At 49.4% G+C, this 27,319-nt stretch overlaps 2 protein-coding genes across 18 annotated transcripts in view; both read left to right on the top strand.

The window, feature by feature from the left end:
• Positions 1-15,216: 15,216 nt before the first annotated feature.
• AMZ2 (archaelysin family metallopeptidase 2) lies at positions 15,217-23,699 on the top strand. Of its 14 annotated transcripts, none has more exons than XM_084864104.1 (10): positions 15,217-15,263; positions 15,770-15,842; positions 16,131-16,220; positions 17,141-17,252; positions 17,483-17,765; positions 18,040-18,213; positions 18,309-18,437; positions 21,243-21,406; positions 22,421-22,597; positions 23,505-23,699. In XM_084864104.1, the coding sequence occupies exons 5-10, from the start codon at positions 17,483-17,485 to the stop codon at positions 23,658-23,660; spliced, it is 1,083 nt and encodes a 360-aa protein (XP_084720230.1). In that variant the 5' UTR covers positions 15,217-15,263; positions 15,770-15,842; positions 16,131-16,220; positions 17,141-17,252; the 3' UTR covers positions 23,661-23,699. The 14 variants fall into 14 exon arrangements, with proteins under 14 accessions (XP_084720230.1, XP_084720237.1, XP_084720235.1 ...); XM_084864109.1 differs by having other exon boundaries at positions 15,245-15,263; positions 16,131-16,304; XM_084864098.1 differs by having other exon boundaries at positions 15,245-15,325.
• An 842-nt stretch (positions 23,700-24,541) lies between these two features.
• ARSG (arylsulfatase G) overlaps positions 24,542-27,319 on the top strand; it is an 83,756-nt gene continuing 80,978 nt past the window's right edge. For 2 of the 4 annotated variants that reach the window (XM_084864090.1, XM_084864087.1), the window contains exon 1: positions 24,542-24,789. The gene's annotated coding sequence lies outside the window, so the exon portion shown is untranslated. Of the gene's footprint in view, positions 25,109-27,319 lie in introns of all 4 variants that reach the window. The other 2 variants (XM_084864088.1, XM_084864089.1) reach the window with 2 other exon arrangements.

The following is a 27,319-nucleotide window of genomic DNA, read 5'->3' as shown; positions in this document are numbered from 1 at the left end:
GAGTCCCACAGAATGGACTCGCAAGTAGGGAGGGGGAAAGGGGTCCCCCAGTGGACCAGTTTTAAGACCTTGACCAAGCCAAATGTGTGTCAAATCTGTGTGTCAAATCTCCTCTTGCCTCCCTCTCAGGGTCCCAGTGTGCTCCCCTGTGACACAGCAGGCCACAGGAGATAAACGCTCAAAGGCCTGTTAGGAGCCTCGCGTGCTACCCCGTGATTGAGTTGGGGTTTTGAAGTGTGGCGGCTGTAGATAATAACGTTGTGACTTAGGCCACGGAGAGAATAAGACACTGATTCCGTTACCAGAACCTGCGACCTTGTGCAGGTAACATGTTGAGGAATCAGTGTTTAGCTGGGAGATGTACTGGCAGAGTGGTTGAGAGGCTTGCCTCTGGAGTCCCACCTGTCTCAGCGGGAATTGGCTGTCACTGGTCTTTGAAAGGTTATCCTACCTCTCTCTACACCCCATTTTCCTTCTTGGGAAGAGTGGGATACACACAGTTTCTGCCTCGTAGACTCGTCACCCTAACCTGGGCCCAGTGGAGGGGACCTGGCTGTGAGCTGAGTCTCTGGTTCAGGGGATGGCCAGTATTCATTTCCTGTGGCCGTTGTAAGAAATTACCATAAACCCTCAGTGGCTAAAACAACCAAAATCTTCCCTCTCATAGTTCTGGAGGCCAGATGTCTGTGAACAGTATTGCTTGGCTGCCATCCCTCTGGCAGCTCCGGGATCTGTTCTTTGCTTCCTCCAGTGTTTGGGGCTGCCAGCATTCCTTGGCTTGTGGGCACACCACTCAGCATTCACATCTCTCTGCTCTGTCCTCACATCGCCTTCTCCTCTGTGTGTCAGATCTCCTCTTGCCTCCCTCTCTGAGGATACACATGATGGCATTCAGGGCACCCTGATAATCCAGGATCACCTCCCCGTTTTAAAACCTTGCTTTAATCACACCTGCCAAGAACTTTTTGCCATATAAGGTAACATCCACAGTTCCAAGGATTGGGACCTGGGTGTGTGTGTGGGGGGGGGGGGGCGGGGGGGGGGGTAGGGAGATATATTTTTATTGATTTCAGAGAGGAAGGGAGAGAGAGAGAGAGAGAGAGAGAGAGAGAGAGAGAGAGAGAGAGAGAAACAGTGATGAGAATCATCAGTCGGCTTCCTCCTGCATGCCCCCCCACACACACACACACACTGGGGATCAAGCCTGCAACCCAGGCATGTGCCCTTGACCAGAATCAAACCCAGGACCTACCAGTCCACAGACCAACACTCTATCCACTGAGCTAAACCAGCCAGGGCCCTGGGTATGTGAGGTTTGTTTTTGGGTTTTTTTGAGGCAGGAGGGCACAGAGCACTGCTCCAGGTGGCTGTGGTGGTGTGTCCCATCTGCTCTGGAGATGTCTCTGGCCCCCTCTAAACTTCCCTAACCGCGAACACGTCATCTTTCCCGCCCGGCCCAGCTCTCTCTTCTGACTTCCTATTTCTGGCCACAGTCACATCATTTTCTCCATAACCCTCCTCAGAACTGTCTTTGACCCTTCCCAGTTCCTCTGCTTCCGCGACACCACCCCACCCATGCTTTAGAGCAGACACCCAGTCTCAGGGTCACAAAGTCTCCGCGGAGAGGGGATGCCTCACAGAGACGGAGCTGAACCCGAAAGTGAGATGGTGGCTTGTCTTATGCCATGGGGCTATTTAATGGCAGGGTTGGTCTAGAGCCCCGAGATCCACTCCAGCCATGGCTACCCCCACCTCTTATCCCTGTTTCTGCTGCCAACCTCCTTGGCCTTGGCCTTCTCTCTTCTCCTGGGGACCCTGCATCCTCACGGGCTCTCCTGTCCAGCCTCCCCTTCGGCCAGTCACCCCAGCATCTGTTTCACCTCATGCACTTGGGTCTCCCCTTGACCTAGAAACAAAGTCCATCTATTCAGCAAATATTTATTTATTTTTAAAAAATATTTTAAAATTGATTTCAGAGCCGAAACCGGTTTGGCTCAGTGGATAGAGCGTCGGCCTGCGGACTGAGAGGTCCCAGGTTCGATTCCAGTCAAGGACATGTACCTTTGTTGAGGCACATCCCCAGGAGGGGGTGTGCAGAAGGCAGCTGGTCAATGTTCCTCTCTCATCAATGTTTCTAGCTCTCTATCCCTATCCCTTCCTCACTGTAAAAAATCAATAAAATATCTTTAAAATATATATATTTAAAATTGATTTCAGAGAGGAAGGAAGAGGGAGAGAAAGATAAAAAAACACAAATGATGAGAGAGAATCATTGATCGGCTGACTCCTGCACACTCCCCACTGGGGATGGAGCTTGCAACCTAGGCATGTGCCCTGACTGGGAATTGAACCCTGACTTCTGGTTCATAGGTCAACACTCAACCACTGTGCTATGCTGGCCAGGCAGCAAATATTTATTGAGCATCTGTTATGTGTTAGCTGCTGGGGGGGGTCCAAGATGAACCAGACCCAGGCCCAGCCTTCAATCACAATCTGGTCCATCGGCTGACTTGGTCTGGCATTCACATTTCTCATCCACCTCTCCTACCCCATGTGGCCCATCTCCACGGCTGGGATTCCTGCACTCCTGCTTCTGCAGGTTCAGGGGGGTGTCCCCGGGTGCAGAACTCCCTGTCCCTAGCTGAGGAGCCTGCCATACACACCAGCCCAGTGCCCTGTACGTGGCTCCCTGTGCAGTGTGTACCCTTCTGAGACCCTTGGTTCTGCTTCCTGTCCTAGGTGGACTGTAGGAGCCCCTGGTGGCTGCTTTTGCTGCTTCACAAGGTGGTTTCTCACATCCATCCCCCCTCCACTCCTGTCCCTTGGTTTTTGCTACTGCCTGGAAGTTGGGGTGCACCTGTCTGTCCAGTAGAGGCATCTCCGATCCCCTGAACACAGCTCTCCCTGCCATTGCCTCTCTGGGGAAGCATAGCTGGGGCTGAGCAAAGTCAGGGTGAGTCCCTCAGCCCAGGGGTGCTCTGAGCAAGAGTGGAGAAACCCCTCACACACACACACGCACACGCACACGCACACGCACACACCAGGTACCTGTCACCCATTCCCACTGAATCCAAGAAACAAGTGCTCCTGCATGTGGTTGAACCGGGCACCGTCCTTTCTTCTGACCCTGAGGAACCTGACCAGCCGGATGGCAGAGATTCCGGACATTTTTATGGGCATTTTGCTTTTCCTGTGAGTATGAGGTTTCCTGCCTATTGCCGTGTATCAGATTACCCCAAACTCTGCGGCTTAACAGCAAAACAGTGTGCTCCCAAGTCTGCCAGCCCAGAACTCAGACACAGCACAGGGGGTGCCTACTCTCCGGCGGGGCGGCACAGCCACGATGATCTCCTCCGGTGTCTCAGCCGGTTCGGCTCTTTGGTCCGGCAGCGGCTGGATCAGCTCCCACAGGGCACCAGTCTGAGTTCGTCAGTTCTCCCCCACGTGACCTCCAAGTAGCCCTTCCATGTGGCCTCTCCATGTGACCTCGTCCTGTGGCCTCTCCACGTGGCCTGGCTTGCTACTTGGTGGCTCGGGGATCCCCAAAGTGCAAACGCAGAATCCACGGAGTGTTCCTCCAGCACAAACCAGAGCTGGTGCAGCGTTCCCTCCGTCACGCTCTGGTAAGCAGCCCAGATCCGGGAAGAGAACCTTGGCTTCCAGGAGGTGTGGGTTCCCGTGCGCCCCCTCTGTGACAACCCGCTCCCCACGGCCTGTCCTTCCAGGCGGCACCTGGCTCTTCGGGGGCGGAGGTTGGTCCCGGCCCTCAGCACCCTTCAGAGCGGCTGGCTCCGGGGAGTTGCCTAACCTACTTCTGTCTTATCGAGAGAGGACAACCGGAACCACAGGGACCACGTGGCCCTGGCGCGGGGCTGCCAGACTGCCAGCGCCTCGTCACCCAGAGGTTTCCTGTGCACTGGTTTGAGCCCCGCTCTCCTTTCACAGATGAGGACACTGAGTCTCCCCTGAGTTTTTAGCTTATACATCATATAGTAAAGGAGCAGATTAGGTCTGAGAGCCCAGACTCTCATTTTTCTTGAAAACTAGGGAAATAGATGTACTTTCCAGAAATTCTTTCCCTGGCCAGCCTGTCGGGACTGTGTCTAATCTGCAGGAGATGTCACATTTCCTTCATCGGCCCCTTCACCCAGGCACGCCGCCTTCACCCAGGCACGCCGCCTTCACCCAGGCACGCCCGCCGTGCTAGAGCGTGCCTGACTAGTCCTCTCACCCTTTGCTTGAACCCACGAAGGAGGTAAAGGGTGGTGGCAGCCGTTTGCAAATGCAACTTGCTCAAGATGTGATAAAACCAGTTCCTTGACAAGATAACCCTCCAACTCCTCTCCCAACACAATATGTAGGAATGAATAGTTTTTTTAGTACAAGTGTGCCCCAAATATCGCATGGGACATGCTTATACCAAAACAAAGCACTCATTGTTTACCTGGGACTCACAGTAACCTGGCATCCGGTATTGTATCTGGCAGCCCCACCCGGAGAGTTAAAGTATAAAACTAACACGTGGATCAGAACTAAGAAATGGAAAGTCACTTTAAGAAGTCAGAATGGGTCTTTCAGCAACACTTGACTGGAATTGAAGAAGGTAAGAGAAGCATATTTACAAAAACACTTTGAGCTTTCTCTTGTAACAGATCTTACGAATGTGCCAGTGGAAAGAGGGTTTGTCGACAATAGAAAATGGAGGGTCGGAGACAAACCTTGGCTATTTTCTTTTTTCTTTTTTCTTTTTTTTTGTGGGGGGGTCCTTTGTTTATGGGGACGACCTGACAGCGGGTATAATCTGTACAAAACTGGGAACGATATAAATTTTAAAATAATATATATGTATATGTATAAATGTGTGTATTATACGTATATACTTATACATTTACATATATACATGTTATACAGAGACATAGTCCTGCAGGGGGTGGGCCATCAGCCAGAGAAATTGGAAGCACTGGTGCCCCCCACCTAGCCCCGCCCCCTCCATCTGTGGGGCACAGGAGGTGAAGTTCATGCTGGCCACACTTCCAGGTCTGGGCAGCTCTGATGTCCCCGTGGAGATACTTGCCAGGCCCTTGAGATCAGCCTATGAATTCCCCATGTTGACCAGGAAGACGTGTGAGAACTTTCCCGTGCCTCCTGGGAGGGAATGGGCTGGTTTAGGAACATGGACGCGGGCCACGATCAAATAGCACTGGCGCCTTTCTACCCGCTTCTCCCCGTGCACATGGGGAAGGGAAGCCCCCCAGGGACCCCCGACGTCAGTGAGCTGTGTTTTCCTTCAACGACTGCTGTTTCTCTGGTCTCAGCTACAGCAAAGGGCAGAACCCGATCCTTCGGGTCTGAGTGCGGGATCGGAACAAGTAGCCTTTCTTGAGTGGGCGCCCTGTCTTATATAACCTGCACAGCAGCACTCCATCCCGGCCTCAGAGATAAAGAAATGCCCTGAGAGGGGTTTACACAGCCCTCCTGACCCAGGTCACACCCCCCGGTAGGTGGCACAGCTGGGACTCCAACCCATGGCTTCTTCCCATGATGATGATGATGTGTGTGTCACTTGTTAATCCTTACCTGAGGATATTTTTCCCATTGATTTTTAGAGAGAGTGGCCTGGAGGAAGGAAGGTAGAGAGAGAGAGAGACATCCATATGAGAGAGTGACATCAATTGGTTGCCTCCCGCAGGAGCCCCAACTTGAGCTGGGTATCAGACCTGCTGGTCAACGCTCTAACCACTGAGCAACACAGGCCAGGGCCATGATCATTGACGATTATTAATATTTTGGCAAACATCTTCTTTTTCTTTTCTTTTTTAAAAAATATTTTTTATTGATTTTTTTACAGAGAGGAGAGGAAGAGATAGAGAGTTAGAAACTTCGGATGAGCGATCAGCTGCCTCCTGCACATCCCCTACTGGGGATGTGCCCACAACCAAGGTACATGCCCTTGACTGGAATCAAATCTGCCACATATAAAACCATGCGTAGGGGAGCTTTACATGCTAACAAATACCTTGACAAGCCAGAAAACAAGCTCAAGAAGACTCCAGATAAGAAATCCAAATATCAGGAGGAAGAAATATTCACCCTTGAAGGGAAGTGATGTCAGCACACCCTCTTACTCTCCGGGGTGACAATAAAAGCCTCATCCGTTTGGAAACCACTTTGTAGCCGCCCGCATCCAGTAGAACCCTCTCGGATTTGTGTTTTACGAGCAGACGGAAGTTATTTGAGTTTCCATTTAGAATATTTTACCCAGGTGATCCTGAGTCAACAGAGGTGTGTGTGTAAAAGGAAAGACTTGAGAACATTTGAGAGAAGGGGCTGCAAGGGAGTAAGAGGAGAACCTAGCAAGTTGTACACTGAGTGGCCAGATTAAGATGATCTCTGAACACATAATAATCTGGCCAAAAAGTGTATATCCTTTGTAACAAAAAGTTAATATGCAAATTGTCCCCTCCACCAGGAGTTTGACCAGCAGGCAGGCCGGCAACGGCCCATGTCCCCTCCCCCTGGCCAGGCTGGCCGGACCCCAGCCATGCACAAATTCATGCACCGGGCCTCTAATACACACACACACACACACACACACACACACACACACACTGAGTGGCCAGGTTATTATGTGTTCAGGGATCATAATAATCTGGCCACTCAGTGCATTTACCAGCTGCTGTTCCAGAAGCAGGTGGCTGTCAGGACTGGAACCCCTGTGTGAAAACGATGACCCGTCTTCGGCTTCCTTTGCATGAGGATGTGCATCTCTCCAAACCATTCATTCCACGGGGAGTTCCCGCCCAGAGAGCTAACCACCGCGGTGACTCACCTCAACAGGCCCTTCTGTCAGAGAACATTCGTTTCCATAATTAGAACTTGTGACTGGCGTGTCCAACCACGAGGGCACATCACAAGTGCTTGCTGTGAGCGCTGTTTCTTAGCCGGAATGGACCTGCATGAATGCCGGGCCGGAGTGTGTCTGCCTTGGGGTTCTGCCATGCTGCGGTGCCTGCGTCAGGTCCTTCCCGATGGTAAAATGGCTGGTTGGAAGGGGCTTTACTCCGAGTCTACTTAGCCCTGTCAGCAACCCCCCAGGTTCTTATTGTTTCACTTTGTGGAAAGAGACTCAGGTTCAGGGAGGCGCCCTGACCCATGTGGCCCTGTGGTTAGAGCGTTGGGCCCGAGCACTGAGGGGTCCCGGGTTTGATTCCTGGTCAGGGGCACCTCCTTGCTCGCTGCCCCCAGTCAGAGCGCATGTGTGCTGGAGGCAGCCAGTCAATGTGTCTCTTTCCCTCCGTACCTGCCTCTCTCCCTCTTTCTCCCTCTCCTCCCCCCTCTCCTCCCTTCTCCCATCCTCCCTCCCTTCCACTCTCTCTGAAAAGGAAAAAGCAATGGAAAAGAGTGTCCTCAGGTGAGGATTTTTAAAAAAATGCTGTCTAAGGCTGGTTGGGGCTGGGGGCTGGGTGTGGGGTATTGGTAGTGCCTCCACTTGAGCCTGGGGTTGACCATGGCTTCTGCTCTCTCCTGTGGTGCCCAAGCCTGAGCCTCTAGAATATTGTGAATGAGGTGGGTTGAATCCTCGCAGGGGTCTTCAAACTACGGGCCCGCGGGCCACATGCAGCCCCCAGGGGAGTCTGATCCGGCCCGCCAGGTTTTTTGGGCAGTGAGCGCAGCCAAGGTGTTACAGTAGGGATTAGTAGTTCATATAGTCCGGCCCTCCAGCTCTCTGAGGGACCGTGATCTGGCCCCCACTTTAAAAAGTTTGAAGACCCCTGCTCTACGGAGTCCCGCCCCAACAGCACCAAGGTCGCTGGCCCTGTCCGTTCCCTCGGGGCCGCCCAGCGCCTGCTCGGCTGGCGGTGCCGCTGAGCAGCCAGAAGGAACGTGACCCAGAGGGAAGAGGAGAGTCGCAGGAGGGGGAGTGTGCTGCGGTGTCAGATGCCAGGGGCGGTGCGGCTGGCCTGACCCTCGCCACGCTTTGTCACTTTGTGCCTTTGGTACGAGCTGTTCCCTCGGCCTGGACTGGATGGTCCAGTCCTGGCCAGTCCACACTTCTCCAAGACTCAGCCACAAACGTGGCGTTTCTCCCCCACAATAGAAATGTCATTGTCTAAAATATAACACAGGATCGGTATTTAAAATAAAAATACAAGCCTAGCTGGTTTGGCTCAGTGGAAAGAGCATCGGCCTGCAGACTGAAGGATCCCAGGTTCAATTCCAGTCAAGGGCACCTGCCTGGACATGCAGGAGGCAGCCAATTGATCGATGATTCTCTATCATCATTGACGTTTTTCTCTCTCTCCCTTTCCCTTCCTTTCTGAAATAAAAAATATATATATATATTTTAAAAAGATAAATTTTTAAACTAGTTTTATGAATAATATATGTAAATGTTATAGCTAACGTTTATAAAGTACATATTTTTCTATTTGCAATTTTACATATAAAAATCTGTAAATTTGCATATAAAAGTATAAAATACCAAAATGGCATCATACTATGTATAGGTTTGGTAACTCACATTTTCACTTGCTATATAATAGATATATTTTATGCTGATAGTATAGATTTAAATAAATTACATTATTACGAGATTTATTTGGCTGAACTGCTAAGGATGAGCGTTCATTTTTAGGTTTGGGGATGAACAATGCTGTGATGAGCGTTCTTATGTGTAGAGTGTTCCTTCTGGCAAAGGAATGAAATACATGGAAAAGTTGGCATGTACAGTTTTTGAGGCGCCACGTGATCACAGTTCTGTAAAAAATGGGCCCACATCGGTATCTAAAAGTCCTGCCATTGGTCACACAGGTTATGTCCCGGCAGAAGGGCCAAGAGTGATTCTGTGCTTTTGTCTACTCTTCTGTCCTTCCAGATTTTTTATCATAAGCATGTCTTACTATAATCTTCATCACATTGACCCGAGTAAAAATGTGCTTTTCAGAGTTTTTTGGGTTTTGGATATGGGGGCAAGAGATGGTACACCTGCACTGCTAACAACTTGATTTTTGTTAATCCTCACCTCCACTGATTTTTAGAGAGAGTGGAAGGGATGGGGAGAGACAGAGAAACATCACTGTGAGAGAGAATCATTGACTGATTGCCTCCCACACATGCCCTCCCCCTGCCCCCGTCCCTCGGGCCCAGGGATTGAGCCTGCAACCCAAGTACCTGCCCTTGGCCAGAATTGAACCCAGGACCCTCAGTCTGCAGGCCAGCATTCTATCCACTGAGCCACACCGGCCAGGGAAGCAGAAATGCATTTCACATTGCACAAGAAATACGGGTGTTTTTTTTAGTGCCAGCTCCGGCGATGCTCTTTCCTGCTTCCTCTGCACCACGCTGGGTCCTGTCACGGGCCACTCTCTGTCGTGTCTTCATCGCCTCCATCCTGTCCCTGAGTCAGCACCAGCTGGACCCACAGGTGCTCAGTGGGCGTTGCTGACTGGCTTGGAGGGGGAATTGGAGGCGGGGTGCTCATGGCTCATGGTCCTAGGGTGGCCCCCTCAGATGGCAGCTGCATTGAACTCAGCCTGGGCATCTCCACGTTGTGAGGAAGCAGCCTGGCGGGTCACACAGGGGCAAGGAGGCCCGTCTAGCCTCAGACTCATCAGAAGCCCTGGAGCGGGCAGCCATCTGTTCTCAGCTCCCAGCAAAGACCGGGCCAGAGGGAAGCTGGGTGCTTCTGTCCCTCCCTTCTCCCCCAGTCCCTCCCTTCTCCCCCCACCCCCACCCCCCGCCGCCCCTGAAGGTCTGTAAGGACGCAGAGGATGTTCTCAGTTTTTCCATAGAGGTCACTGGCTGAGTGGGCTCTATTATGTTTGGTTAGTGCTGAGACACTTCCTCTTTCGTCTGTGTCTCAGTGTCCAAGGCCTCCCCCGCCCCCGCCCCCGCCCGCGTGGAGACTGAGAAAGGGCAATGTGGGAGGGACACTCAGAATCTCAGAGGGAGCTTCACCACGGGGGCTGTCCTTCACCCGCCACTGGGGAAGTCGCCCAGGGGATCACGGCACCACCCCCCACAGAGGTCACCGAGGCCGCTTGACCTGCCCCTTCCTCCTCCCCTCAAGCCAACGGCTGAGCTCCCACCCAAGGAGTCCTAAATGCTGCGGAGGACTCTGGGGGCCCCAGGGCCTGTGTGGTGGTGGGGTGGCATTCTTCCAAGTAAACACGAACGCCCGCTTTTGCTCATTCTGTGAGTGCACTGTATGCACTTGCACGATACAGACGCTCGTAGGTGCATGCATAGATGCGCACAGGGGCACCAGATTGCGGGAGCTTTCGGAAACTGCTGGCACAGAAAACCACCTGCCTGACGCGCTATCAGAGAGCTGCAGAAGCGGCCGCGGCCCCGGGGCCGGAGCCACTGCTCAGCGATCTGCAGCGTGATTGATGATAAGCATCTGTGTGTGCCAGTGAGCCGAAATAAAACCATAACTGTTTGTTCCGGGAAACAGCAACCGAAGTCGCAAATCATAAATAATAAAGGATAGAAAAAAAACCCTCGTTTAACCTAATGGACTGAACGGCTTCTTGCTTTGTATTTCTGCTAATGGCCCCTCTGCCCTGGCACTGCCGGAGCTGGCCCATTGCGGGCACATCGAGCCTCCGTGGGCAAAGCAGGACGTGGTCCAAAAGAGCATTTGTGAGGCGCTTGTTTGGAGCCTGTGTTTTCCCTGGAAACCATCTTTCCAGGGTGACCCGTTCTCGGGTTCACTGCACGGCGCCACGTAACCCCCACTGTCCCTGGGCGCTGGGCCTTGAGGGCAGGAGGGAGAAAGCCAGCCAACTCTGGCTGTCCACCGACAGACTGGCTCTGAGCACCACCTAAATGTAAGTTAACTTCCTTTTCCATCTGCCACCTCCCTGTGGCATTCAGGTCCCTGTGCCCTCACCTGCACACAGCACCCTCCCGTTCTCCGGGCCGCTCTCCTGCTGGGAGACGTTGGACCACAAATTCCCCACTGTCCCCACTTCCTGACCAACCAGACTGCCATTTCCTCCGATCAGCCGGTACCAGGTCAGGGCTGGAGAAGCCAGCTAGCAGACACGAATTCATGCCGGCAGATGCGTGACTGAGACCGCCCCCCTCTACTTTCTCACATTAAAACAGGTTGGCTGTGACCCTTGGGAGTCATGGTGGGCAGTAAGGTCGAGGGGGTGTGGGAAGGGGGTTAAAAGTGCAGAATCTCCGCACACTCCTGAGCGGGGCTACTCACACCGCCGGCTCCCAGAGCACTGGCAGTTGGTTAGGAAAGAATCCTTCCTTGGAACAAACAGGATGGTCACAGGTTCAGACGCCGGGTACTCCGTCTCCGCTCAGTGATTCAGCCGGCTCTCTGGCCGCCTCCGAGAAACTCCACAGTGGGTACGCCGCTCTCATGCACACAGAGCCATCAGCCAGCGTTTTGTGCCTCACGATGAAATCTCAACAGATAGCTAAGGGTCACCAGATGTTTGTGGAAAGTTCTAACATGGTGGGGGGCAGGGGGACAGGGGGAGAGGAAGCATAACAGAGCAAAGAGCAGAACAAAACGTTAAAAGTAGCATATTAATATCCACAGAGAGCCAAGAAAAGATACCTTACCCATGAAAGGAGAAAGGCTGCAAAATAAACAATCAGAACAAGAAAGGGCTTTTGGCTACTGGAGACTACAGTGTTTGAAAATAAACATTCAAAAGAAAAGGAAGAAATAGTTGATGAAAACTTCAGAAAATAGTACAAAATGACATATGGAAACTATGAGAGATAAAAGCAATAAGAAACTCCATATCCAGCAATAAATAAATAAATAAATAAATAAATAAATAAATAAATAAGGGAAGGAAACTGTAAATAAATATTATGAGAAAAATTCTTAGAATGGGAGGGTCTCAAGATTGAAAGGCCCACTGAGTGAGCAACAAAACGAATGGGAAAAAGGCCCAGACCAGGGCACATCTTTAAAAAAACATATAAACGTTAAAAATCTCAGAGTTCTTCTGAACTCTAAGGATAAAGGGAAGTCCCTGAGATCTTCCTTAAAAAAGCAGGTAACATACAAAGGATTAGGAAACAAAAATAGCATTATTAGAAGTGAGAAGAAAATGAAACAAACTCTTCATAATTTTGAGGGAAAAAGATTATCAACATAAAATTCCATACCAATCCAGGGAAACTCTCAAGTATGAGGGTAGAATAAAACTATTTTCACATATGCAAGATTTCACAATATTTGTCTCTATGTATCTTTATTTCTAGCTAGAGGCCCAGTGCATGAATTTGTGCACCAGTGGGGTCTCTCGGCCTGACCTGTGCCCTCTCACAATCCGGGACCCCTCAGGGATGTCAGATAACCTGTTTTGGCCTGATCCAGATGGGAGGGAACCCGATTTTATGCATTGAGTGTCTGTCCCCGGTGGTCAGTGCATGTCATACATGTCATAGCAACTGGTTGACTAGTCTTTTTTTTTTTTTTTTTTAATACATTTTATTGATTTTTTACAGAGAGGAAGGGAGAGTGATAGAGAGCTAGAAACGTCGATGAGAGAGGAACATCGACCAGCTGCCTCTTGCACACCCCCTACCAGGGATGTGCCCACAACCAATGTACATGCCCCTGACCGGAATCAAACCTGGGACCTTTCAGTCCACAGACCGACGCTCTACCGCTGAGCCAAACCGGTTTCGGCTGGTTGACTGGTCTTTTGGTCACTTAGGCTTTTATGTATATAGATGGTTCTGGGAGGGGGGGTGCTATTGCAATCAAAGGTGAAAAAACAAACAAAAAAACAACAACGGGAGGACACACAATTTGAGAAACAGGGGATCCAACACAGTAGAGTGTCCTTGCAGTCCCAGGGTGATAACCCAGAGAGGACCAGTTCAAATTGGAACAGGGGAAGGGAGAGTTCCAGAATGGAGTTTCCCAGAAAAAAGAAAAAAATGGAACCAATGTGCTTGGGCTATGTAGAAAATATTATTGACAAGAGATGATGAGCATTAAAAAAAAAAAAAAGAATTAAGAGAGGAGATAATCAGACACTAAGCAAATGAATCTTTTATAATTAAAAAAATAAATAACCGAAATGATTATGAACTCCAGGCAAAAAATAAAGAGTTCTACAAGAAAGAGGGCAAAGCCATAGTCTACTACTTGGTTCTATGGTGAGCAATGTTTGCATAATCATCATAAAATATACACTGACTCTAGAGTCGATCAAAATGTGTGATGTAAATATACTGAGAAGAATGAGAGGTGGGAAGTGGGAGGATGTATGAGAGTTCAGTCCCCATCTATCATGGCAATAAATCAACGGGTACTACCTTAAGTCAACAGATCCAGAAATCTCATTACATACCCACTGCTCAGAAAGGGAAACAGCTGAGGAGCTGACATCGGAAGCCCTTGGAACCTGGCCTGTGGGGCGGGGGCTGCAACTTTTCATTACAACCATGTCAGTACCATTTCTCTTTTAACAACATGTACTTGGATATTTTCATATACTTAGTCATTCTTAAATGAAACCAAAGAACTATGGGAGAGAGAGAAAGAGAGAAAGAGAGAGCACGCAAATGAGGTAAAATGTTAACGGGGAATCTGGATGAAGTAATTCTTTGTATAGTAAATCTTTATACTATTCTTGCTGCTTTTCTGTAAGCTTGAAATTATTTCAAAATAGCTTTGTCAATTTAATAGGTAAGAAAAAGCATTAGAGTGGTTATTGTTTTATTATAATTATTAGTGATATTGAACACATGTTAATGAATGAATCAAATTGTCTGTGTCCTTTGCTCATTTTATATTTATGTTCTTTGCTCTTTCCTATTACTTTGTAAAGCCATTTTTAAATCTGTCATTTGCATATATATATTGCATCTCTCTCCTGCTTTCTGTAGCCTTCTAATTTTGTTACAAATGTTCTTTTTTAACCTTGGTCAGTGTATGCTTCCTTGCTGGAGCTTGGGGAGAGGGATTTGGATGAGGGAACACCCGAGTATGGTAACATGTCCTGAACTTCAAAAGAACAGAGGTTATTGTGTAGTGGTAGGACTGCGGCTTAGAAATGAAAAACACGGCTTAGGAGCGGATCTGAGTGAAGGCTGAGAGGTAAGAAGTGAGGACCAGGGAGGAAACAGTGGGTCTCCCTTAAGGTGAAGGTCTTGGGAGAGAATCCAATGGAATAGGGCTCCCTTTGTAGGAAGTGGATCCGAGGAACTGAATGGCGTGCATGGGACAAAGCTGGGGAAGAACAGACTGAGCTGGACAGAAAGGAGGGTCTGGGGGAGGCGGGTCTTGTTTGGAGGTTGGGGGGAGGAGGGGCATGTGGTCACGGTTCGTCCTTGGCAGCACAGCCTGACCATCCACCATGCCCTCACGATCGATGGCCACTGGGATGCACAGGGGCTGCAGTCGGGCGGGTCGGAGGGTCCTCTGCTTCGATACTCTAACTTCCAGGGCTGCGGGGAGCCTCGGGGACCAGGGCTCTCTCCTCTCCTCTTCCCCATGCGCCCCGCGAGGCCCAGGAGGTTACGTGGCCTCCTCCCCAAGACCACACAGCTACTTCCGTCCTGACGTCCACCCCCAGCCTCGAGGGGCGCAGGGAGACACCGCGGGACGCCTGCCCGGGTGCAGAGAAGCCCTGCGGGCGTCATGGGCTCGGACGCCGCCTCCGCGCCGCCCGCCCGCCCTGGGCGCTGCACCTGCTCCGCGTCGCGGTTGCGGCCGGCGCTTCCGGGCGCCGGGCCGCTGCAGCAGCTGCACCCAGCGAAGGGAAAGTACGGGGTGACGGCGCCGGGGAGCGCGTGCGGAGGCCGTGCGTCAGCCCCCGGCCACGGCTGACTTGTTTGGGGCCAGGCTGGTTAAATTAGTCACTTTCCAAACCCGCGGCCCGCCGAGCACCCTCACACACATGCAAACCCCACAACCCCGGGGCGGCCCCAGGGGAAACCGCCCCGGCGTCCCCCCGGCCCGGCGAGGCCCTTAGGGACTGGAGGCGGCGCCCCCCCCGCGAGGGCCCCGGGAGGAAAGGCGACTGCGGGGGGCTGGTCCCCCCTGGGGACACTCTTGTGCTCCGGGCGACAAGGCCAGCAGCACTCGGTAGGACTTGGACGGGGCGCTGGGAGACAGCTGTGCGCGAAGGGGCGTGACGAGGGCGTGGCCGGTCCAGGAGGCGGGGCCTTGCGCGAGGGGGTGGGGCCCGGTCAGACGCAATGCGCAAGCGCGCAGGGCCCGCCGCGATTGGTGGGCGGGGAGCCAGGCGACGGGGGCCGGGCGGGTGCAGGTACGTCGGCGGCGGCGGCGGCGTCGTTCCCGGGCCCGGGCCCCTGGCTGCGCCGCCGGGTTGTAGGGAAGGGGGCGGTCGCGGTCGGTGCTGAGGGAAGAGGCTGTGGGCGGGGCAGCCGCGGCGGAAGCTGGGAGGACTGCGGGGGCGGAGGTGTCTCCGGGGAGGAAAGCCCTCCCTGTGCGGAGGCTCCTCTGGGAGGAAAGACGTAGCGAGAGTCCCCGGGGAACCCCCCACCGCCCCCGGTCGGGGACCCCGTCGCGCCTGCTCCTGGACGGGCTCCAGGCGGCGGTTGCTATAGGCAACCAGCTTGGTGCCAGCTTGTCCCGGTTGCCCGGGTTGTGCTGGTGTAGCGCTGTCAGGATCGCAGGCCCGCAGCCCACCGGGGCGACCCTATCCTGCCCCCTGAGGCTCCACCCAGGTCCGGGAGACTTTTTAATATTGGGCTTTTTTTTTTTTTTTTTTTTTTTTTTTTTTTTTTTTTAACTCTGCCTGTTTGATATTAGGGTGAAGGCACCCCGCACACTTTCCCGACCAAGCCCTAACATGTAAACACTCCAATGGGAAGTGTTCCTGAAGGTAGGAAAAATACAGGAGGGCACATCTTGCTTCATATTTTGTCCCATTTCAGCGCAGCTGTGGGGCGGTGAGGGTGATTCCGTGCTCTGATCAGAGAGCTTTGACACTAGAGACCAGTTTGGGAATGTCTCCCACACTCTAAAACCCCAGGGTTCAGATACCCGGCCACAACAGCCATGAACTTAAATCTTCCCATCAGTTGTCTGTAAGCTGGAAAAATCTACAGATAGAAAATATAGTAGGGTGCAGACATAAATGTCCCATTTTTTCCTTTCCTAACTCACAAAGCCTCGTGGTGGAACAGCTGTTTGCCCCATTCAAAGGGAAGCATGGAAGCTCTACCTAAAAACGGGATGTGACCGGGAGAGACCTGTCACTGTGAGTCTGGCTTCTGTCTGTCACTGACGTCTTCCCCAGGGTGACGTGACCTCCTGACCATAACCTTAAGTGGCTGCGGTTCAGGTACAGAACTGGCCGTTCTTGCGTTGCTTCTCTGGACGTGGACCCCTTTGAGTCACGTTGGGAAGGATGAGTATTTCTCATGTGGCCTTAATGAGTCAACTCATAATATCGCTGCTGTTACTACCCAGATGACAGAAGGAAACTAGAAATCAGGTCATGCGCTTAAGGATGATCGCCAGTTTTTATAATGGGGTCAGGTTCCATAAGAGATGGAGGAATGATTTTTTTTTTCCTGCTTTGTCAGATACCCTCCCCAAGAACTTGACTGAAAATGGAGAAAGCAAACTGTACTTTTTTTTTTAATATATATATTTTATTGATTTTGTATAGAGAGGAAGGGAGAGAGTTAGAAACATCGAAGAGAGAGAGAGTTATCGATCAGCTGCCTCTTGCACACCCCCTACTGGGGATGTGCCTGCAACCAAGGTACATGCCCTTGACCGGAATAGAACCCGGGACCTTTCAGTCCCCAAGCCAACGCTCTATCCATTGAGCCAAACCGGTTTCGGCAGCAAACTGTACTTTTGTGTGGCCCCTCTAAGGCATAAATAAGTACTTTATTTTTCCAACCCCAAATTAAGAAATCAATATTTTAAACATTTTGCTGGTTTTCCACTTAAGGCCTTCTTCTTTTTTGGCATCTTAAAGGAGTTGTTCTTCCTGTTTTCTCCACTATCTGATAATACACTCAGTGGGAGGAGGTCCACATTGTTTCTCTGCTTATCACTTTCCATGCTCTTTTGCAGAGCTGATGACATTCAGTTTGAATTTTGCAGATCAAGACAATCGCTTACCAGTATTTATCTTTTTATTTTTTGACCTCTTTATGGGCTCAGAACGTTCTGGTCCTTGTTGCATCTGCACACTCTCCACCTCCACCTCCAATTACAGCATCAGCTGACATCAGGAACAATAAGGCTCGTGATTGGAGGAAGCCTGTTTGACAAGGTATGGGCAACTACACACCTGCACAGCTCCCTCCATGGCTGACTTCCATGTATAAGACACTTCTCGATTTTCAGTCTAACAATTTTAGAAAAAAAATAGCATCTTATACACGGAAAAATACGGTAGTCAGACATTCCATTTTGGGAGAAATTAGAGAAATTAGTATGTGGAGGATAGACAGACTGAAGTCTCCGGGGTGGATATACATTTTATGTCTGTCTTCTTGGTAGATGAAAACAGTACGGCACTCGGAACAGACGCTGAGAACAGCTCTCATCTCCAAGAACCCAGCCCTCGTGTCCCAGTATGAGAAGCTCGATGCTGCAGAGCGGCGTTTGATGAACGAAGCCTTCCAGCCCGCCAGCGATCTCTTTGGGCCCATCGTCCTGCGTTCTCAGTCAGACTGGATCGCCTCCCATCCCGAGCCTCCCCAAGGCTTTGAAGAGTTTTTCAGTGATCCTTCCAGAAAGACACCCTCTCGAGAGAAACACAGTATTTACATCCAGTGCATTGGTACATACTGTCATACGCTGCCTTTGGTTTGGTTGTGCCGTGGTGCCGTTGCCAGGGATAGTTTGGGCTGTTCATCTCATTCCGTGGCGGAAGTGCTTAGCCAGACTGCCTTCCAAGAAGATACTTTGGTTCTAAATCATATTGGTGTTACTGAATGATAAAGGTGTTTTGAACATTTAGATTTAATTGGTTTCTAATTCCAATCCATAATTATTACAGACGGAGTATTTTAATCATCCTAACGTCTGTCTTTAAATTTTCTTCCGTATTATAGGATCTCTAGGAAATACCAGAATTATCAGTGAAGAATATGTGAAGTGGCTCAAGGGCTACTGTGAAGCATTTTTCTGTGGCCTGACAGTGAAACTCCTGGAACCAGTTCCTGTCTCTGCAACACGGTGTGCCTTCAGAGTCAACGAGAACACGAACAACCTGCAAATACATGCAGGTGAATGAAGCAACCTCACATTTTTAATTGAGCCCAGGATGTGGAGAGATAGATAGGTAGATAGATATAACACATGTCCGTATCTTTTTGACTAGGGCACATCCTGCACTTCTTAAAAAAGAAGAAACCTGAAGATGCCTTCTGCATTGTGGGAGTGACAATGATCGATCTTTACCCGAGAGACTCCTGGAATTTTGTTTTTGGGCAGGCCTCTTTGACAGATGGTATTCTTTTTTAATTACTTTATTGATTAAGGTATCATATATTTGTCCTCATGCCCCCTTTCCCATCCCAAACCTCTCCCCATCCATGCCTCCACACCCTGTTGTCAGATGGTATTCTTTTTGGCATTGTTTGTAGAAACTTTCTGAACTTGAGAATATTGGAAGATGCTGAAAAAGGGGGGGAGGGGGGATCTTTGAGCTCTCATTAACCTCAGTGAAAATCTTGCTTAGTTGTGTTTTTTTTGTTAATTTTTTAAAATTTTTGTAGTTATTTTGCATAGATGGAGTAGCCACAGATTGCTTTATAAGTGTGTGCTGGTCCTGTGTGTTATTTTATTTTAAAAGAAAATAATTAATTTTATTTTGAAAAGTAAATTTCAGTCTGTGATTGGAGATATAGTAAACTTTGACTCATTAGATACCCTGCATGGTAAAATTGGGGGTGGGCAAGGATCCAGAAGAAAATCATATTTTTTGCCTATTTTATTTTGTCTTCACTTCTATTCTACTCATCCATTTTTTTTTTTAAATCTTCACTTGAGGATATATTTATTGATTTTAGAGAGAAGTAGGGGGAGAGAGAAGAAGAAAGGAAGGAAGGAAGGAAGGAAAGAAGGAAATATCGATCGGTTGCCTCCCATACGTACCCAGACTGGGGATTGAATCTATAACCTAGGAATGTGCCCTGACTGGAAATTGAACCCAAACCCTTGTGGTGGTGTTTGGGACAACATTCCAACCAACTGAGCCACCCAGCCAGGTCCCTCGTGTCCATTTTTGCTCTTATTTTTCTACCCTTCTCCTCAGCTCAGAGACCTGTTTGAAGGGGAAAGGTCCAGAAAACTAAGGGGAGTGGTTATCCATTTGTGTTCGGGGACGGTGGGCATGCACCAGGACTGTACTTTATGATACCAAGTGTATGGACTGTCTGGGTCACATATTAGCCTCCCTCTGACAAATGTTTCTATAGCTCCTCTCAACGTCAGAGGTAGGGGCCCAGGGCACTACCTCTTCATCCTCAATTCTCTGTTATCTTACGGCCCCCACTCTCCCCATGACCCTACCGATACACTCTCTTGGAGACTTGGGTCACTGCTGTGCTCCTGAGTTGTGCTGCCTTTCTATCAAAAATGAACTTGTACAAGCTAAATTGTTTTCTCTCCTTTTATTTTTAACCTGGTAGAGAAGGAAAATTTTTAAAAAAATAAAACTATTTATGTAGATTCTGGAGGCCTGATGCACGAAATTTGTGCAAGGGGCTCGGCCTGCCTTGGCCCTCGCCGTGTCTGCCCTGGCTTCGCCTGGATGGTCTTCCGGTTGTCTGGTCTCATTAGCGTATGACGCTTTCATGATTATAGATTGCTGGCTAATTTATCTTGTACATTTGAGGAGGTCAGGAGGCATTCCTCCAAAATGCTTCTACTTTAACTTTCTTCAGTTTCATAAACATTGTGTCACATACAAGAAATAGTAGCAAGCTAGCAGCATTGACCTGCCAAGTTTACCAAGCGACGCCATCCTCTCCAGGTTTACAAAGATTTGTGCTTTTAAACTGAGACATTTTTAATTATAAAGAAAATGGCCTTCTGTCTGTAGAATCATTAGGAAGCATGCCTCCGAAATGTTCTCACTAAAGGTATTGCAGTAAAACACGCCCACGCTTATTGGCCAGAGGAGGTTACTGTGACACATGAGTAGATCCAGTTTTCTTAAACCTCCAGAATGTTTTCTTCTCCCCTAAATTTCAAATACCAGTGGACACGTTCCAAAAGAGATTCTTTCTGAATCGAGTTGGATCGGACAAACTTACTATGAAATCATTTCCGTAACAAAAAGGCTCCTCATGACTTTCAAATAAGAACTGGAAGGGAGGCCTACATGAAAGTGGGGATGTAAACAAGCCAGATTACAAGGCAGTCCTCGTTAGAATGAGTTGAAAACCATCCTCTGTCCTCCATGTGTGTGGAGATGGTTGAGACAAGCCTAAGACCTAACACAGGAAGTCGGTTACAAGAAGGTTTATTCTGGTCCTCTGACTCCAGCCACGGAATAAAGTGGTGCTGTGCTTGAGGGGGAGGAGTGAAGGAGGTTGTCTGTCTGTCTGTGTCTAAAGGCCCTGGCATGGTCTCCACGGCCTCAGGGGCGGGGCCTGAGGGAAGGAAAGGCCCCCTCATGGACACATAGGTCATGGAGATCTGTTTATTGTGGGGATTAAAAAAAAAAAATTAAAAAAATATATATATATTGATTTCAGAGAAGGATGGAGAGGGAGAGAGAGATAGAAACATCAATGAAGAGAGAGCCATTGATCAGCTGCCTTCTGCATGCCCCACACTGGGGATCGAGCCCGCAACCTGGGCCTGTGTTCTGACTGGGAATCGAACCTGACCTCCTGGTTCATGGGTCCATACTCAACCACTGAGCCACGCTGGCTGGGCTTTTTATCGTGTTCTTAAAGAGAAAAATCATGAGCGTGTGTTGTTCATGTGATCGTTTTCATTGCTTTTTCTGGAGTACTTGATTTGGACTATTCTTTGAGAAAAAGACTTCTTTTGTGGGAAAACTAAACCCTCCATAATTTCCATTTTGTCAAGAATTTGACCTCAAGACGATTGAGCTTTGTAAGGCAGGACACATTGGATAGTAGAAGAGTTTTGAGAGGAAAATCTGGGGCAGAGTCCTTTGTCCTGGCAAACGGAAGACTACTGGACTCTGTAGGCCGGGGTACAGTCAGACACACACTCCCTGGCTGGGCCCCTTCGGGGATCTTACTGTCCTCCTCTGTCGCTTGTCCTCTCTCCGTAGGCGTGGGGATCTTCAGCTTTGCCAGGTATGGCGGTGACTTTTACAGCTCCAGCTACAAAGGCAAGGTGAAGGCGCCGCAGAGGCCATCTTCGCATGACTATTCGGCGTTTGACAGCTATTATACTCCCGACGTGACTAGTGTTCTGCTGCTTCGGTCCTGCAAGGTGAGTTGTTGACAGAACCTAACAGGATTATAAGTAAAGAGGTCTTAACACCCTCCACTGCACATCCATGCTCCTCAAGGTAATATCATCAGTGAGCATGTATCACTTGTCTACTTTTGGTGGCCGTTGCTTGGCTGAAATAATGGATACCTTAATATTGAAATGTACAGTATCTGCCCCTGTTTTGTCCTATTATTTATACGCAGCCTTGGCTGCGCCCACGTACTCACCGTTAGTTTAATTCCGGGATTGTGTGTGAGTAGGTAGCCCATCCAGGAAAGCTGCCTCCTGGGGCCTGAGGTTTAAGGAGGAGGGCCTTGCCCTTGGTCTCCAGGCTCCCTCCTGCTGACAGTCCTTGATGTCTCCCCCCCAGCCCCTCCCGCTCCTGGGAAGCCTGTCTCCCTCCTCGATAGCCAGGGCCTAGGCTTCTCTGCTTCCACCAGTCCTCTCTGTGGGGTCTGAGACCATCGCCTCGCAGAGCCGTGTCTGCAGGGAGCATTCCCTGCACCGGCATCACCTCCTGTGCTTGTTAACGTGCAGGTCAAGCCCCTCCTTCCAGACCCACTGACACAGCATCTCTGGGGGAAGGGCTCCAGGCTCTAAATGGTTACCCAGGCTCTCACCCAGCGGCAGTCCCCACCAGGGATCTTTTGGCTGTCACAGCTGGGGAGTAGGTGCTACTGGCATTTAGGAGGGAGAGGCCTGGGGTGCTGCTAAGCCTCCTTCAGGGCACGGGATAGCCTCCTTCCCACAAGGGTATTCCCACCCAAAGTGTCAGTGGTGCGGAAATTGAGAAGCCCAGGTCCGGTAATTAAGTGGGTTTAAGTGTAGTGAGGAAAGCAGGAAAACATTAAATGAAACAAGGGGTTAAGTCTTGGGCAGATTGAAGTTTTGGGGATGCTGGTGAGGGAGTTGACTCCTACAAACCTGTTTCTTAGAAAAGTAAGGAAAAGCAGGGAGTGTAACTCACTGTTGATGGCGGCTCTGTAAAGCCTCAGTGTGCATGTCTTGCAGACTTTAACCCACGAGATTGGACACATATTTGGACTCCGACACTGCCAGTGGCTTGCATGCCTAATGCAAGGCTCCAACCACTTGGAAGAAGCTGACCGGCGCCCCCTGGACCTGTGCCCTATCTGTTTACGCAAGTTGCAATGTGCTATTGGCTTCAACCTTGTAGAAAGATACAAAGTAAATGGGGGTGGGGTTGTCAAAAGGGAGAAGTGGTTATATAAATAGCAAACTATGATTTTATATTAAGCCCTTCTATGGAGCTGTCATTTATCAGAGGAAACTAGTGCAGAGATAAGCAGGAAGCTGTGGTTTAAAAAAAAGGAGAGAGAAATAGCCTCCTTAAAAACTTGACTCCCCTCAGAGTGCCTTACACTTGTAGTTCATGAGCAGTGGTGGGAGATGTTTCCGCATTTGCCATTCATTTATGACAAGAGAGCCTGAATCTTCGGAACAGAATAAATGCTGATGTGTGTGCAAAGTTCCTTTTTAAAAACTATAAAAACTGTGGAGGACAGAGGTATAGTTATTAGGAGGAAAAGGTGATTTTGAGAAGGAAGAGGGGAAATGCATAATCTCAGTATGTGTGAAGGTATGTGTGTCCTCACGTGCCCACAAACATCAAAACTACTCATGGTATAACTACCCATTCAGGTAACTGCATTACACGTCTACATGTACCTTCATATGTGTACTCTTAGCTGTGAGTGCACTTAACCTGTGTGTATGCATTCATATAAAATCAAAAGCACACTTTAATGCCTTGTGGGACATTTAGCAAGTTGAGAAAACAATATTCTCCCACCTTAGAAAACTGAGGATTAGTGTATTTATTTTTCACCTTTTCTCCTATGCATACGTGACTGTAATTTATCATCATAGCATATTTTGGGTGTATATTCGTTCACTCAGGATGTTAGCTAAGTGTTCTTTTCCTATTCATAACCGTCTTTATCAAGTGGAACATCTTTATGGGTAATCTAAGTTACCGATTCAGAGAATCTGATTTAGAAGCCAGTGTTTTTCTCCTGCCTAAAACTATTTGCTGTGCTTTCTTAAAATATTAAGCTCCCTTCTTTTTTTCAAGGCCCTGGTGAGGTGGATCGATGATGAATCTGCTGACACGCCCCGAGGCACCCCGAAGCATGGTCCTGATGGTAATGTGAATCTGCCCAAACCTGTGGAAGCCTTCAAGGAGTGGAGAGAGTGGATAATGAAATGCCTTGCTGTTGTCCAAAAGTAAGGACCTTCAGACAGGAGTAATTAAAATACTTGCACATTATGATGCCTTCTTTTCTGTGGCTTGTTTCATTGGAGTAAACTGTTTACTGATCCTGCCCTGTAACATGGTGTATGCACTGGGAACCCCAAAATATTGATGTCACTCACTTGATTGCCATATTCCCTTTATTGCTGTGGTCTGGAACCGGACCCCCACTATCCTGTAGTGACAATGCTAACTGAACTCTGCCTGGGAAGAGGTGTGGTATTGGGGTTAGAATTATTTAAACAATATGTAATGTCCATTTGAACCTACTCTGCCCTGTGAGAGCAGGAAAAAGATCTTCTGTTATAGAAACAAGTCACTTAAGTCTTTTAAAAGTTGGACAAACATGAGTTTTATGTAACAGGCATTAATTCAGCAACCATCACCTAAATGTTGTATATAACTAGTGGGTTGTGCGTACCTTTGGGCAATTTCCTAGGGTTGAGATTTGTTTACTGCAGCTGTATTTCATGCCCTATCCGTGATCTTTGTAGTTGCTAAACATGAAATCCATCTAAGTTTTGCTCTGCAAATGCTGAATGGAGAAAATTGAGTGAGTCCGAAAGGCTGTGCACTTTGGTGCGGGTGGAATTAGTATCTCTCGGGTAGGGGAAGGATTAAGTGTTAGCATTTCATTCCGCTGAGACTGTGGAGGGGGTGGGGCGGTGGTTTAAATAGAAGGTGGCAAAGATCCTGCTCAGAGTCTAGTCCCCAACTTGTTCTCCGGGCCGCAAATTCACCTGATCTGAATACTTGTAAATTTCGAACCCTCAGAGGCCCCGGGGCGGGCTGGTCTCTTGAGAGCGAGCGTGCCAAAGCCGGCGGCCGGCCCGCCCTGCCCGCCCTGCCCCCACAGGAAGCGGCGTGGCTGTCCAGCCGGAGCGGGAGCGGAGCGGGGAGCGGACCAGCTGCTGGGAGCCCCGGTCTCAGCTGCTCCCCCGGCCACCCCGGGACCTCCTCCCCCCGCGGCCGCCGGGCGCAGCGGTGACTCCGCCTCCCCGGGGCCGGGACCTGCCGCCGCCGCCCCCCACGTGTCTGGCTGCAGCGCACGGCCCCCCCGGAGGCCTCGGAACCCGCATGGCGAGGCCAACGCCACCGCCGAGCAGTAAGTGGAATCCTGTCCTGGGAGAGCAGTAAACAGTGCTTTCCGAGAGTCTGAGCCTGAAGCCCCTTCCCGTCCGGATGGGCGATCCAGAGCAGAGCCGTCCGATGACAATGTAACGAGCCACACACGGGAACGACCATGTTCCAGGCGGCCGCGTGAGCCAATGCAGAGGGAGCAGGTGAAACGCATTTCATTGAGCTCAGCATATCCAAACTGTTGTTCCAGCGTGTGCTGAGTGTACCCGTTTCTGAGATATGCACCTTCTGCTTTCGTCCTAGTCTTCAGGTTCTGGCTGTTTTACACACACAGCGCGGCTCAGGTACAGGCGCCTTCCCAGCGCCCCCACTCCTGCCATTGGGCGCCCAGCTCCAGGTTAGGGCCGCCTTGTGGTCTCCAAGGAAGGATGGGCCTGTGAAGTTGAATTAAAGGGAGAGAAAAACTTTTTTTAAGGAAAGGTTCTGAGGCACCCCCCCAACCCCCCCCACCCCCCCAGTACTGTGAGTGTTGACACTCAGGCAGCACGGGTGTGAACCCCGACGGGCCTCTGGCTTGGCGCTGGTTCACCTCTGGGTCTGGCTGTTGCTCTCTTGCTGTTGCCAAAGGTGTGGTGTTTCCTTTACCTGCGCTTCCACTCTTGGAGAGAACTGTGAAGTGTTAATCCTGTGAAGCCGCTGAGGCCCTTCCAGGGGGGAGACCAGCGGCAGCTGAGGAAATTGTGTGCGGTGACACCAGTGGCAGCAATGAAACCAGATCTGTCTCCCAGTTCCCAGTGGTGCTTTGTTTTCTCTGCTGCATGACCTCATCCGAAATAAAACACAAGCTGGAAACCTACCATTTTCTTCCAGCTGCTTATAAACGGGGTTATAAGGTCAAACTCTTTTTCAACCTCTTTACCCTTAAGTAGGGCCGCTGAGCTTGCTCAAAGGGAGAGAAGTCAGAATACTTTGCTTTAACATAAAAATAAAAAAAAGATTTCGCAGTAGCTGGTTTGGCTCAGTGGACAGAGCGAATGCCTAAAGGGCCCTGGGTTCGATTCCGACCAAAGGCACGTGCCCAGGTTTTGGGCTCGATCCCCAGTGCGAGGCATGCAAGAGGCAGCTGATTGATGGTTCTTTCTCATCATAGATGTTTCTATCGCTCCCTCTCCCTTCCTCTCTGAAATCAATAAAAAAAAAATGTTTTTTAAAAGAGATTCAATATCCAGGAAAGCATTTGCTGCCAGTTGAAACAAAAACAAACAAACAAACAAACAAACAAACAAAAACCATCATGGAGCCCCACTGGCTTTGCTAAGTGGTTGAGCATTCACCTGTGAACTAGGAGGTCACAGTTCAATTTCCCCGTTAGGGCACATGACTGCCTTGGTCCCCAGTAGAGGGTATGCAGGAGGCAGCTGATCCAAGATTCTCTCTTATCACTGATGTTTCTATCTCTCCCTCTGAAATCAATAAAATATATGTATATGCATATATATATGTATGTATGTATTTTTTAAAGCCTTTATAGATAGAGGTTTGGGATACCAGTTTTGGTATCTAATTTGCCCTTAAGAAATCCGTAGTCACCGCAGAACTTACAATTTGGATGTGAGAGGTTATTTCACATGAAGAGTGAAGTTGCAAGTTGAACTTGTCACTTTTCTTATTCTGCACCCTGAGGCAGTCAATACAGAAACAGAACACCAGAGGGCGCTAGGCTCCTTACTTATGAGACTTGGCGGGCCCACCTGTTGGAGCTTGTAGCCCTCACTTCTATTAACATCTGTGCCCAAGACAAATCCAAAGACAGGGACGGCGCTTTTATCAATACAATGTATGTTTGTCGGAGTGACCTTTAAGCAGGTGACATGCCCGAGGTGACTTTAAGTTAGTCACTTAAAGTAGTGTTCGTTACCACTTAGGAATTGAAAGGAAATGGCTTCTAAGTGCCAGATCCCTATTAGAGAGCCTCCTATCTGGGAGCATTTTAAAAATAAGGATTCATGACCAATTTTTTATGAATTTTAGGTTATTTGAGGCATGCAGAAATGTAAGTATAATAAATACCTTCCATGAACGTCAGTGGTGACCTGAACCATGGGAACCATGATTTGAAAACCATTCTCTCTCTCTCTCTCTCTCTCTCTCTCCCTCCCTCCCTCCCTCCCTCTCTCTCTCTCTCTCTCTCTCTCTCTGTTTTTATTGACTTTAGTGAGAGAGAGAAACATCGATCTGCTGCCTTTTGTGTGCGCCCTGACAACCCCGAGTCCCTTTGGTGCACAGGCTGAGCCACCCTAGCCAGGTGGTCTGTTTCTGTGATACTAAGTAGTGTGTTACCATCAACTTTGTTCTTCTTTCTCAAGGTTGCTGTGGCTGTTTGGGGTCTTCTGTGGTCTGTATAAACATTTGGATTATGTGTTCTAGTTTTGTGGAAAATGCCCTTCGTATTTTGACAGGGTTTGCATTGAATTTATAGGTTGCTTTGAATAGTTTGGATATTTAAATATTAATTCTTTCTATCCATAGCACAGTATGTTTCCATTTATTTGTGC

Source organism: Pipistrellus hanaki (genome assembly GCF_964339955.1).
Source record: "Pipistrellus hanaki genome assembly, chromosome: 16".
In the NCBI taxonomy this organism is placed as follows: Eukaryota; Metazoa; Chordata; class Mammalia; order Chiroptera; family Vespertilionidae; genus Pipistrellus; species Pipistrellus hanaki.
Note: the sequence above shows the minus strand (reverse complement) of the source record. Positions and strands in the feature narration are given on the sequence as shown.

Bases quoted from the DNA above. Each gene is read 5' to 3' on its own strand.
- AMZ2 (XM_084864104.1), top strand. From the start codon at position 17,483: ATGAAAACAGTACGGCACTCGGAACAGACGCTGAGAACAGCTCTCATC. The intron at 17,766-18,039 runs GTACATACTGTC...TCCGTATTATAG, and splicing joins TATTTACATCCAGTGCATTG to GATCTCTAGGAAATACCAGA. The intron at 22,598-23,504 runs GTAAATGGGGGT...CTTTTTTTCAAG, and splicing joins ACCTTGTAGAAAGATACAAA to GCCCTGGTGAGGTGGATCGA.